Source organism: Trichosurus vulpecula, chromosome 6 (genome assembly GCF_011100635.1).
Source record: "Trichosurus vulpecula isolate mTriVul1 chromosome 6, mTriVul1.pri, whole genome shotgun sequence".
Taxonomy (NCBI): domain Eukaryota; kingdom Metazoa; phylum Chordata; class Mammalia; order Diprotodontia; family Phalangeridae; genus Trichosurus; species Trichosurus vulpecula.
Genome location: NC_050578.1, coordinates 165,738,353 through 165,751,073, shown reverse-complemented (window position 1 = coordinate 165,751,073; position 12,721 = coordinate 165,738,353). Strand labels below are relative to the sequence as shown.

The following is a 12,721-nucleotide window of genomic DNA, read 5'->3' as shown; positions in this document are numbered from 1 at the left end:
GGTTGTTGTGAAGATCAAATGAAATAATAATTGTAAAATACTTAGCTCAGTGCCTGACACATAGTAATTGCTGTATAAATGTTAGCTATTATTAATAGTATGTAAACTACCAAAGCAAAAGCACTACAATTGGTAAAATGTGTAAGAAAACATTACCGAGAAACATTTTTTATAAAAAAAAATTCTCCTTTGCTAATAAAATTATAGGTTTTGGTTTTGAAACCAAAAATATGTGAAGAATTAATATAAGTGCATGAATTCAGTGCTGAAATCCCATTTTGCTTTTCCAAAAATAATGAGTAAGATCCCTTATGCTTTTCGACATAAGTCATCATCATATAGAAAAATGCTATACATGCATTTACTTGCTATACAAGTAAAAACATATCAATTAAAAGTAAGTTTAGGGTATTTAATTTCTGTTCAACTCTTAAAAACAAAAATAAATGTTAATTATCAGTACTGATAAAAGCTGTTAGTAAACATATACACTGTTTGTGGTACTGTAAATGAATTCTATCTGGTAGTATGTGACATATTATAAACCCTTCTGTGATTGTTTACTCAGTAGCTCAAAATAAAAACAGTAATTCCTTAAAAAATATTCATGTTTGGTTTTTAGAATCATAGCTTATTAGAATTACAAGGGAACTAATAGACTATCTGGTCTAACCTCATTTTATAGCTGAGGAAATTGAGACTTAAATTCCCTCAGTTAGCAAGGACATTTAAATATTGAACAATGGAACTGATGAGGCCTGAATCTAGGCCTTTTGACTTAAAGTCTAGTGTTTTAAGCAAATTAAAAAAAAAACAGAATGGCCAGTTAATGAGAGTGGAGCCATAGTAGGCTGTTGTATTTAATAAATATGTATTCTGGAATGCTCTCTCCTTTTTTTTTTTTGGCTACTCAGGCAAAATCCCACCCTTTGCAAGAAACCTTTCCTATTCTTCTTTTTGTTATTGTCTTCCCTTTATTGATTATCCCCAATTGTGTGTGTGTGTGTGTGTGTGTGTGTCCATTTAACTGTCTGTCTGTCTAACTCTCTGTCTTGTTTGTTAGTAGTTATTTGCATGTTGTCGCCCTCATTAGACCGTGAGCTCCTTGAGAGCAGGAACTGTCTTTTGCCTTTCTTTGTATATTTAGTGCAGTGCCTAGCACATAGTAGGCACCTAATAAATCCGTGTTGATGTACTGATTATGTTTTGTGTTGATGCGTGGTAATAATTAGATGCAATAGTGAGAGAGAAAAAAGCAGAATACAGAACATAAATAGGTATAGAGTACAGGTATGTAAAAACAAATGCTTTTATGTTGTAATAGAATCGTAGTAATTTAGAGCTGGAAGGAACCTCAGAGCTTAAAAAAATATCGGAGGGAAATTTGGAGAAGTTTAAGAGTTTAATATCCATTGTTCTTCCTCCATGGGAATTTATTCCTGTAAAATTTTAAGGTCATTTTAAATGTAGGCAGCTAGATTTTTATCAATTTCCTTTTTCTTTTTTAAACTGATTTTGAACTTTAGGAATAGATATACAGACATTTTATTATGTAGCCGTTAAGAAGTCTCTTCAGTCTTTGTATATCTCTTATTGCCCAGAAGTATATCTCTTGTATTTCTAAACCTAGTAACCTCTGCCTTCATTCACATAGCATGGTCAAATTAGATGTTTGAAGATAATGGATAGAAATTCTTTTTGTGTGAAATTTTATTTTTATTAGCAAGTAAAATTATTACTGTTTCTGCTATTTCATCTTATTTAACATACCAGTTATCAAATGAAAATAGTATTTTAAGTGTGAATATTAAGTATCCCACAGTTATCAAACACAATTTAACTTTTTTATTGTATTTTTAGAAGTTACTGATTTTTAATATCCCATTCACCTCCCAGTATGTCCCTTTATATAAAGTATTTATAAAAAATATTACTCAGTAAGGAACTACTGAGAGAATGAATACATTAGGATTTTAATAGAAATAGGCCCCCCCAATCATTTCATTTATCCCCCTAATATTTAAAGTAATTACAGTATGATCAACTTCCCTAGGTCTTCTTTTCTTAAAAATAGTTGTATCTAAATTTTTCCAGGACAGTATACATCTTAAAACACTTTTAGGAGTACTACTGTAGCTTGTTCATCTAATTGCCTTTAGCATCTTGAGGAGTTGTTTTTTGATCCAAATTATGACTTAGCCACAGTTTTTAAAAAGCTTATAATTTGTCTATGATGAACAGAACTACTTTTATTAAAGATCTTTTCTACCTGACTTAACATAAATCTTTGCAGTCAACTTTGTTAGGATTTCTCTTTGCTCTAGTAGTATGATTATTTCACATGAATTACATTTTACAGGTTAACATGCTGAGATAAAAATAAATACAGTGACATTTTATGAAACTGTTGACTAAAGATATCCTTAAAAGCTTTTGCTAGCTTGTTTTGACATGACTTATGTAAAGGTATAACCAGTGGTACTACAATATAAGGCACGATCAGTGCCACAAAAGGGTGGCAAAGGGCTTTGGGAGTTGACAGGAGGAACAGATCACTTCTTTCTAGAGTGGATCATGAAAGACCTGAAGGAGAGTGGTGTCCTTGTAACTGAGACTTGAAGGATAAGTAAGATTTTCAGCCATGGGAGAAGGTAGTTTGGAGTGGAGTAGTTAAAAGCTAGAGGCTGAGATGTTGGCAAAGAAGGTTGTTGTTATTGTAGTAGGTTAGGCAAAAGACATTGTTCAGTCATTTTATCAGTCCTGTTTAACTCTTTGTGACCCCATTTGGGGTTTTCTTGGTAAAGATACTGATGGAGTAGTTTACCAGCTCCTTGTCCACCTCATTTTACAGATAAGGAACTTAGGCAAACAGGGCTAAGTGACTTGTCCAGTCTCACACAGCTAGTAAGTGTCTGAGGCCAGATTTGAACTCAAGAAGATGAGTGTTCCTGACTTCAAGCCAGCGCTCTATTCGCTGTGCCATTTAGCTGCCTGGGGATAACATTAGGAATTAGAAAGGAAAGGATCAATGTGAGAGATGTTTTAGAGATAGAAGTGTGACAAGACTTAGTGACTTTTTGGATCTAAGGGGGAACAGAGAGAGGTCAAAGAAGAGGAGTAGGTTTTGGCAGGGACACTGAATAAGAAGACAAATTCAGTATTGGAAACACTTCTTTTTTAAAAAAAATTTAAATTTATTTTTTATTTTTAGTTTACAACACTTAGTTCCACAAATTTTTGAGTTCCAAATTTTCTCCTCCTTTTCCTCCCCCCCCCAAGATGGCATGTAATCTGATATAGGTTATACATATACTTTAACGTTAAACTTATTTAAAATTGACAATAGTCAAGTTGCAAAGAATTATAACCAATGGAATGAATCATGACAAAGAAGAAACAAAAGCAAAAAAGAAGAAAAAAAAGCAAATAGTTTGCCTCAGTCTGCATTCACACTCCATGATTCTTTCTCTGGATGTGGATAGCTTTTTCCATCATGAGTCTTTAGGAGCAGTTTTTGAACCTTGTATTGCTGAGAGTAGCCAAGTCTATCAAAGTTAGTCATCACAGATACTGTATGTCTGTAATTGTGTGTAATGTTCTGGTGGTTCTGCTCCCCTCACCATCAGATCACATAAGTCTTTCCAAGTTATTATGAAGTCTGTCTGCTCCTTATTTCTTATAGCACAACAGTATTCCGTTACATTCATATACCACTTGGACACACTGTTCTTTAGAGGGGAGGGTGAGAGAATAGGTAAGGTGTTTAGATCAATGGAAAAGAAGGAAAAGGAAGGGATCTCTAGAGGGAAGAGTGAGGGAATGAGTTATAGGGGGTTATAGAAGGGTGTTTAGATTTATGGGAATGGGAGGATAGGGGAGGGATCCTTGGAGGGGGGTAGGCAAGTAATAGGAGGGCAAGTTAGTGGGTAGATGTAAAGTAGAGGAGGCAGGAGGGATAGGAAACAAGAGATGTGCACAAACAAAAACAAAGATCAGAAATAGAATGTATTTGGGAAAGTATATGTCTATATACGTATGCATATATGTATATATCTATAGCTATATATATATATATATATATATATATATATAATTGTAGCTTTCTGGGAGGAGGGATGGGAGAAAGAAAAAGAACAAAGTAAAAAAGTGCACAGCAGAGAACAAAAGAAAACTTAAAAGGAAGCAAAGAAAAGATGGACAGCTCTCAACACAACGTGTAGTATTTATCATACAGGCTTTCTTGAAATGAAGATTTATTATTACATATTTTGAATCCTCTCATGTTCTGCTATGCACATGACATGCTTTTCTTTTTTCCTTTCTAACTTTATATTTACGTTTATGATATGTCTTTGTTTCTTTACTCTGTATTTGTGTTCTGGTGTTTGAATCTAAAATAAAATTAAAAAAAAAAAGGATGAGAACCAAAAGCCATTCATAGATTTGAGGTTTAGGGAGGTCAGTAAGACCTTTCAGGAAGTGGTTTCAGAGTGGTGTCAGCAGAAGAGAGATTACAAGGGTTTAAGGTTGTAAGTATGCAGCTTTACTTTTTAGTGTACTTTTACTAAATTTTAGGAATACTATGAAAAATCAAAGATTATATAATAAAATAAGCTAAGTGGAGTTTTTTTTTGTTCCATCAAAAGGGTTAAATTTGTGACTGAAAATAATCTCATCTGTATGGAATAAAACTATTACCCCAGTCACAAGATTTGTTAAATTTGTTGTAACAAATAAAAATGTGTTTATTGGTGCTTGCTTTGGTGATTTGAATGTTTCCTATAAATTTGTAGATTGTAAAAGTAGGAAGGAAAGTAGTTATTTTCCCAAACTTCAGGTTTTCTCATGATAATTTTGTGCTGCAAAGGAAGAAAAAATAATATGTTACTGATAAGTATTCAAAGAAATTTTTGCCCTCTTAGTATTGTTAATATTTATGTTGTGTATATTAACTTGAAAGTGTTTTCAGCTCTCTCCCACAAAGCAAGAAATAGGCTGAAACTGATGAATTCTTATAATTCCTCTTTGCAAAATTCTTGAGGTTATAGGAACCCTGTTTGTAATAAAATTGTAGCTTTTAGTGAATTTGGTTAAAACAGTTTGCTTAAGAAATACAGCAGCTGTTCTATAGTAGAAAGATTCAGAGTTAGAAGGCTAGGGGCCTGGTATTTACTAGGTACCCAACTTAAGCGCTTTGACTTTTACCTTGCTAATTTGTAAAATGGGAGCATCAATACTGGCATCGTCCCAAGGATATGAGGAAAGTGGTTTTATAGAATTTGTAACACTGTAAATTGAAATTGTTTGGTCTTTGTCCCCTGAACCCCAGTGATACAAGGGGTGATTTGTCTGACAAAATAAAGCAATAAAAATGAAATTTACTAACTTCAAATTCAATTTATTTAGGCAATCCACTCTATGACAGCCTGGGTTCTTTAAGTGTGGGAACCTTATTAGGAGCGGTATCAATGTTTCTCATCTACACAAACTCAGTAGCACTTTTAGGGCAATCAATCCAGCCTGAGCAAGTGAATCGTCTAACAGAACTATTGGAAAATGATCCATCAGTAAGGTAAGAATTCTTTTACTAGGACTAGCAAATTTTATTTTTTTAAGCCAAGTAAAAAATGGAGAAAATATATACATATATATCTATATTTTGATCCACTAATTACTACATTTTCAAGAGAGACTATAGAACCTCACTGCCTAGACCTTCTAATAAAATTTTCTGAAATGATTTAGGCTGGGGTGGGGAACATTTTCAAGTCGGAAGACTGCATTAATATTTACCTGTAATCAAATAAGGCCACATTCAAGAAACTTCAGTTAGATATACTTAAAAATGTACATTATTTTGTAAAAATCTAACTGCTACGTACTTAATAATTTCACAAATGAAAACTATTTGTTAATTTTAAAGTTAACCTTTTAATGACTTTGTTGTGTCTGCTTTTCATTGGAAAGCATTTGAATATTTGGTTGCAGCATGGAGGGCCACAGTTTCAGTTGATCCTCTAGATGGATATCAGTCACTTGGGGTCTCAAGGGCATCTTGATTTGGATAAGGTAGGAGAATGCAGATTCACAGCAATAAGTTGTTAAAAAGCAAGAAAACATTTTCGAGCATGTTGCCAAAGGTGTGGGTATTCTACTGCATTTTTCCACATTTTAATTAGATCTTTCTTAGCATCAAACAGTGACTTTAAAATGTCATCTACTGAGAGCTCGATCAATTCCATCTGTAGTTCTTTAGGTGCCTTGGTGATATCAATTAGGTGAGGCTGAAATGCTAATTTGAGTGTGATGTCATGATTCTCAAAGTCAGTGAACCTTTCATTGTATTCTGCAATTTATAGGTCTATAACAGCTGCATTTTCTTCAGATGATTTGCATATATCATCCTACTCATCAGTGACCTTTGTTAAGTGGGGAAAATGTTTATCCGAAATTTCATTTTGAAGTGTTTTGAAAAAAGAGAGCTTTTTTCGATGTGCTTGGATTTTTTGCCACATATGATTATATAGACTTATTTTTGCCTTGCAAAGAACTATTCAGATCATTGTGATTTGACATAACATCACACGGAAATGCAACATTTCTATAGAACTCTTTTTTTAATAATTCACATTGCTGATTCTGTTCATCATAAAATTTAGCTATCTGTTCTTGCAGAGATAAAGTTTTGGCTAACGCCTGGCCTTGCGATAGCCAACGCACTTTAGAATGATATGGCAAATCCACACTGAATACCTTATTCAACTTTAGCATGCGATGAAACTGATGATGCTGTGTTGCATTTGCATGAATATATATAGTTAACAATACTTATGAATTGTTGCAAAATGTCACTTAAAATAGCTTTAGCACAGAGATTTTGCTGATGTAAGATATGATGAAAAGAAATCAGAGCATCTGGATCTGTTAATACTTATTTTATCTGTGCAATAAACCCTTCTCATTTTCCTGTCATGGAAGGTGTGCCGTTGGTACGTACACTCCCTGAATTTGCCAAATTCAGTCCAACTTCATGACATTTGTATTGAAAGTTGTTGAAGAGTGCCCAAAATGAGTAACTCTTTGTTGCAAAGAGAATCTTCTGTTATGACCCAAATTAAGTATAAAACCTATGCTCAGTTAGTAGTATCAGTTGATTCATCCAAAGCGATTGAGTTGTGGTTCTCCTTGAAAGAGGCAGTTGTTTGTACTTTGAAACGTTATTGGGGTCTAAGCATCCTACAACTTCGACAGTGCATTATTTCACAATTTCTTCATCATTGAATGGCTTCCCTTTTTCCAGAGTATATAAGCTACTTTATAAGTTTCTTCAGTGGCATTATTTTGAGGCCTTATTGCTGCTTGAAAGAATTGTCTTTGCTTTTGCTTTTCATCTTTTAATTTCTGAAATACAACCTTTCACACCTCTCCCACTAATTTAAAACATTTGTGGTCCTTATGAGTGTTATAATGCTGATAAGCATTGAATCTCTTTAATATTGATATTGCAGTATCACGAAGCAAGCAGATCATCTTGTCGTTAACAGAAACAAGATAATATTGCAATTTCCAGTCCTCATTAAAAAAATCCGTTTTCTTCCCTCAGCATTCTGTTGGCCTTCTTTGACAGGAAGGGCTGCTAAGCACACAAAATTTCAAAATACTGTTGAGCTGTGCCGCTATTCACAAATTCACCTTTTAACAGAAACAGTGCATCATTGTCAAAAGCTGATAACAGACTGGCGTACTTAACTCCCATCAATTCTAACCAACAAGCCAGTCCGGTGGGGGAAGTTAGAACTAAATAATGAGTGTAGCAGCTGTCAATTTAGCCCTTATGGATTACTAATGTTCTAATTATGCCGGTCAATCTGGGAGGATTATTTTGTTCAAATTTATTTTACTCTTTGGTATTTTAAATAAGTTCATTTTAAAAATAAGTAAAATTATAAAAGATGAACAAAAATGTATTAATAAAAATAAAAGGATTTGTTCTGTAAAATTTGGATTCAGTCAAAAGGCTTAAAGACTTAGAAAGCCACATGTGGCTTTAAGGCCACAGGCTCCCTCCTTGGTCTAGGCACAACCCTGTTTGAAACCATTTGAATGTGTGAGATGATTCTTAGGTCCTTTAAGGGTCCTCCTTTTTCTCTGAATCCACATTTTTTGAATTAAGAAACTTTTAGGTGGCTTGATGATGGGAGCTAGCAAAGTAGCTAACTCTACTTAATATGGAATTTTAACATTTTAAACAATTTAAATTTAAATTTTAATTATGGTTCAAACATTAAAATCACAACAGTTTGACAGGAGTCCTGTTGCCATACCTCATTGTGAAGGGCACGTCAGTGGAACAAGTTCTAGGAGATTCTTTTGAGTTGTAAAGGTTTCAGGTATTGTCCCAATAGTAAGATGTGTTTGGTAGCTAAGTACTGAGAAGCTTATCACCTGTTGGTTGGTCATTGAATGATGCATTCTTTGGGCATGGCAACCCATCAGACAATCAAACAAAAAAATGAAATAGTCCTTAGTTTTGTGTGGCCTCCTATGAATCTAAAGTGATGTTGGCAGAGTAGTGTGAATGCTGCCAGAGCATGTGATTAGAATCACATAGTGACATTAATTTTATTAATGATACATTAAATGTTTGTTGATTGTTAAGTGAGATGACTTGTCCAATGATGAGTTAGTTGATATACCACTGGAAGAACTGGTCTATAACAGTATTTCTAAATGAAATCTGATGTCATAAGATAATTGCAGATAAATGAAAGATTGGTTCACAGGTTCTCTTTAGGAAGCAAGAGTTGGCAGATTGTTGTCATCATGTACCCAGAGGCAACAAGTAATATCATGTCATGGAACACTTGGCCCTCTTATCTTGCATTACATATGTTGAGTATAGCAAAACAAACAAACAAACATTATTAATATAATGACAGCCTACTTAATAAGACATTATTAGTGAGGCTGTGAATTGGTCCAGCTGTTCAATAATACAGTTTGAAATTATGCAAAAAATAAAGTTGCTAAATTGTTCGTACCTTCTACCCAATGATCCCGCTACTGGTCGTATATCCCTAGAAGGTCAATGTCAGAAAGCAGTATCCAAAAAAAAGCATTTGTAGCAGCACTCTTTGGAGCAGGAAAAAAGCAGGAAAAAAAATGGGTGCTACTGATTGGGAAATGGTTAAGCAAAAAACATGAATGTGAAGTGATTCATAGTAGAGAAAGAGGAGGCCAGTGTAGACAATGATGTAAATGATGATAACAGCAAAAAGTAGGTGAATGCTGATGAACTGAACAGCCTTGGTCCTAGAGAGCTGATGAGTTAACATACCTTCCTCTTCTCGGTAGAGGAGTGGGTACTTCAGATGTGGAATAATATGTGCATTATTGGATGGGTTGCTGTGTTAACTGCTTTAAATGTTTTTCTTAGTTATGAGTAAAGATTCAATTGGGTAGAGGATAGGGTTAAGGGAAAGTGACTGCTGTAAAAGCGAAAGGTGACAATGAAAATTAATTTTTTATAAGTTTTTAAAAAGTAATTTAGCACATACACCAGTGTTGGTTGTAGAAGATTTAGAGGTAGAGAATTTCTTAGAAATGAGAAATTTGCAAGATTCTCCAAACCATTATCATATAAATTGATACTTGATGACTTCAGTTTGAAGGTGAAGATGGTAAAAAAAAAATGACTGGAAATTATGGCACAGAGGAAGAATCAGAAATAATTAAACTCCATGCAGTGTTTGATATACCCTAAAAATATAAACCTGGGAAAGAACTCTTTTTTTGTGGTGAGAACTACTGGAAAAACTGAAAAATTTCTGGCAGAAATTAGGCTAAGATCAACATCTTACACTATATAAAATGCATACCACAGTAAAATTCCATAGTAAGATATCAAAACGGGTATATGACATGAATATTAAAGATTATACCATAAAAAAATTGAGAGAAACGGATTATATACCTTTCACAGCTATAGGTAAGACATGAATTTTTAACAAGGGTTAGAGGCAGTTACAAAAGATAAAATAGATACTTTTGATTACATGAGATTAAAAAATATTTGCACAAACAACATGAACACATCTGGCATAAGAAGGAAGCAGTTGATTGGGAAAAAGTTTTCATTATATATCTCTGATAAAAATTTGATATCCAAGATAAGTGGACAACTAATAAATATGTAAAACCAAAAGCTATTCCCCTTTAGATAAGTAGTCAAAGGATATAAACAGATAGTTCGCAAAAGAGTCAAAAACTGGTAACCATAAAAAATGAACCATATCACTAATAATAAGAGAAATGCAAAGCAAAACAACCTGCACTTTCACCTAACACTCAGCAAATGGGCAGAAATGACAAAAAAAGGAAGAATTTCAATTATTGGAAAAGCTGTATGACAATCAGCATACTGATGCACTCTTGGTTTAGTTGTGAATTTGTGTTGTAACCATTGTGAAAAGAAAGAAATCACTAAGCTATTTGACTTTAGGTTTGCTTTGACTCAGTGATAATAATACTAGGCTTATACCTCAAAGACATCTAAGAAGGAGGGAAAAGACTCAGGTACAAAATTATATATAGTAGTACTCTTTGATATAGAAAAGAACTGGAGATAGAGCAAGGTATCCATCATTTGAGGAATGGCTGGACAAAATACATTATAGGAATGTGATGGAATTATTGCATCAAATGAAATGATGAGAGGTGAAATTAGAGAAATCTGAGAAGACTTGTTTGAATTTATGCAAAGTGAAGTAAGCATTAAAAACGTTGTAAATTATAACAACTTTGAAAGAGCTAAGAAATCTAATCAATGCAATGACCAGTTCAAAACTCCAGAAGACAAATGATGAATCATACTCCCCACCTCTTAACAGAAGTAATAGACTATAGGGGCAGGCTGAGACTTTTTCTGACACTGCCAATGTGTGTATCTGCTTTGCTTGATTATGTTGTTATAAGGGAGGATGTTTTTTATTATTATTATCTCATTCTTATTTTGTTTGAGGGGGGAGAGAAAATTTTGAGAGGGGTAATAATAGACCAAAAAGAAAAAAAAGAAAAAATCATTAATGAAACATCTGTAATGTACACAGAAGAGAGCAGTAGAAAGTTCAGGATGAGACACACATGCACAGGACAGCTTTGGACGGTAATATAAATTTACCATGTTAAATTTATTATGTACTTAAAAAAACTAAGTGTGCCTAAAGGAGATATTCACAATTTTGTATTCAGTTTTCTTTCTGTTATTTGTATATGGAAATGATTATATTTGTTGTTGCCTATCAAATTCTTAATAAAGAAACTATTTAAACACCTTTGAAAAGAACTTATAAGTAGGAGGAGAGAAGAGAGGCTGAGAATATAACCTCCTTTTCATTGAAATACAAGAGTGTATTTTGATATTTTAAAATATTTCTGTAGTGGCAAAGCTACTTATATGGCCTGGGAGACTGGCATCTTTGGTCATCTCAAAAAATCTTAGATTTTTACTCATTACAATTTTAAGTTGATTCAGTAAACATTTATTAAGCACCTACTTAGCGTGTCAGGTGCTGTGCTAAATGCTTCAGATACTAATAATAAAAAAGAAAGTCCCTGTCCTCAAGGAGCTTATGATCTAATGGGGGAAAACAACACACCAAAGGAAGCTGAAATAGGGGTATGATGTTTAAAGGAATCGTTTGGGAGGAGTTTATTGTTCCACCCTCCAGCCCTACAGTCAGAGGAGAGAAGCAGCTGAGGGAGTTGAGTATCAAAAACTGAGTCAGTCAGTAGGATGGATTAGATTTTAGGTATCATGTTTCAGGAATGATGTTCCCTCTAGAAAAAAACAAGCAGAACTGCTTATGGAAAATGAAGAGTTACTTGGAGATATAACAGATAAATGTGTGTTGTTTTGTTAGCTGTAAAATATGAATATGCCTTTCTTTTAGTAAATGGATTCCAAAATAAGTTCTAAAGTTAAAATTCTAAAAAGTGAAGTTAGTTTTAGAGGAAGTAAAGCACCTCGATTGGTGATAACAAATTACTTAGTTTACATTCTGAGCTCTATCTGTCCAACCTTGAAGTAAATGCAATTACTTAGATGGATTGAGAATGGTTTGTAGATGAGAGTTGTATAGTGTTAAATTCAATATTAGACTTGGTGACTTAATCAATCAAAATGAAAAAATCTATGATGGTGCCTTCAGGAAATCCAGATAATTACTGTGCAAAATGTTGAGGGGTTATCTTTGTAATGGTGTAGTGAGAAAGCACTTCTTAAGTAGACCTTCAGCACACATGTTTTTAAGGCAATGAAATCAATGATTATAATTCAGCAAGAAGACCTGGCCCTGTCACACAACTGTTACTGCTGTTTGTGTCATGAGAGAGATGATAATAGGCACTGTTTTCAACTGTTTGTACTGCCTTTTTTCAGGTCTTTTTTTTAAACTGGTAATAAACTAAATTGAAGGAGTCAATATCTAGTAAACTGTTATTGAATTAGAAGACTGGATGAATTTGATAATGTGTAGTTAAGAATCAAGATTCATGAGTTTATTTTAAAGAGGGAACGAATATGTGCCTCAGAGATGATTTCATGTATGTTTTTCTGCAATTTTATGTGTGAATTTCGTCTGTATGTATGTGGGTATGAATTAAAAAAGGTATTTCAGAACATGTTCTAATATTATCTGCTACTTAATGTTTGTATAAATAA

General features: G+C 33.6%; 1 protein-coding gene across 3 annotated transcripts in view; it reads left to right on the top strand.

The window, feature by feature from the left end:
* SLC30A9 (solute carrier family 30 member 9) overlaps positions 1–12,721 on the top strand; it is an 87,714-nt gene that overhangs the window by 55,761 nt on the left and 19,232 nt on the right. For all 3 annotated transcript variants that reach the window (XM_036762718.1, XM_036762720.1, XM_036762719.1), the window contains one exon: positions 5,407–5,572. In XM_036762718.1, coding sequence (XP_036618613.1) covers positions 5,407–5,572 — 166 coding nt within the window. The remainder of the gene's footprint in view (positions 1–5,406; positions 5,573–12,721) is intronic.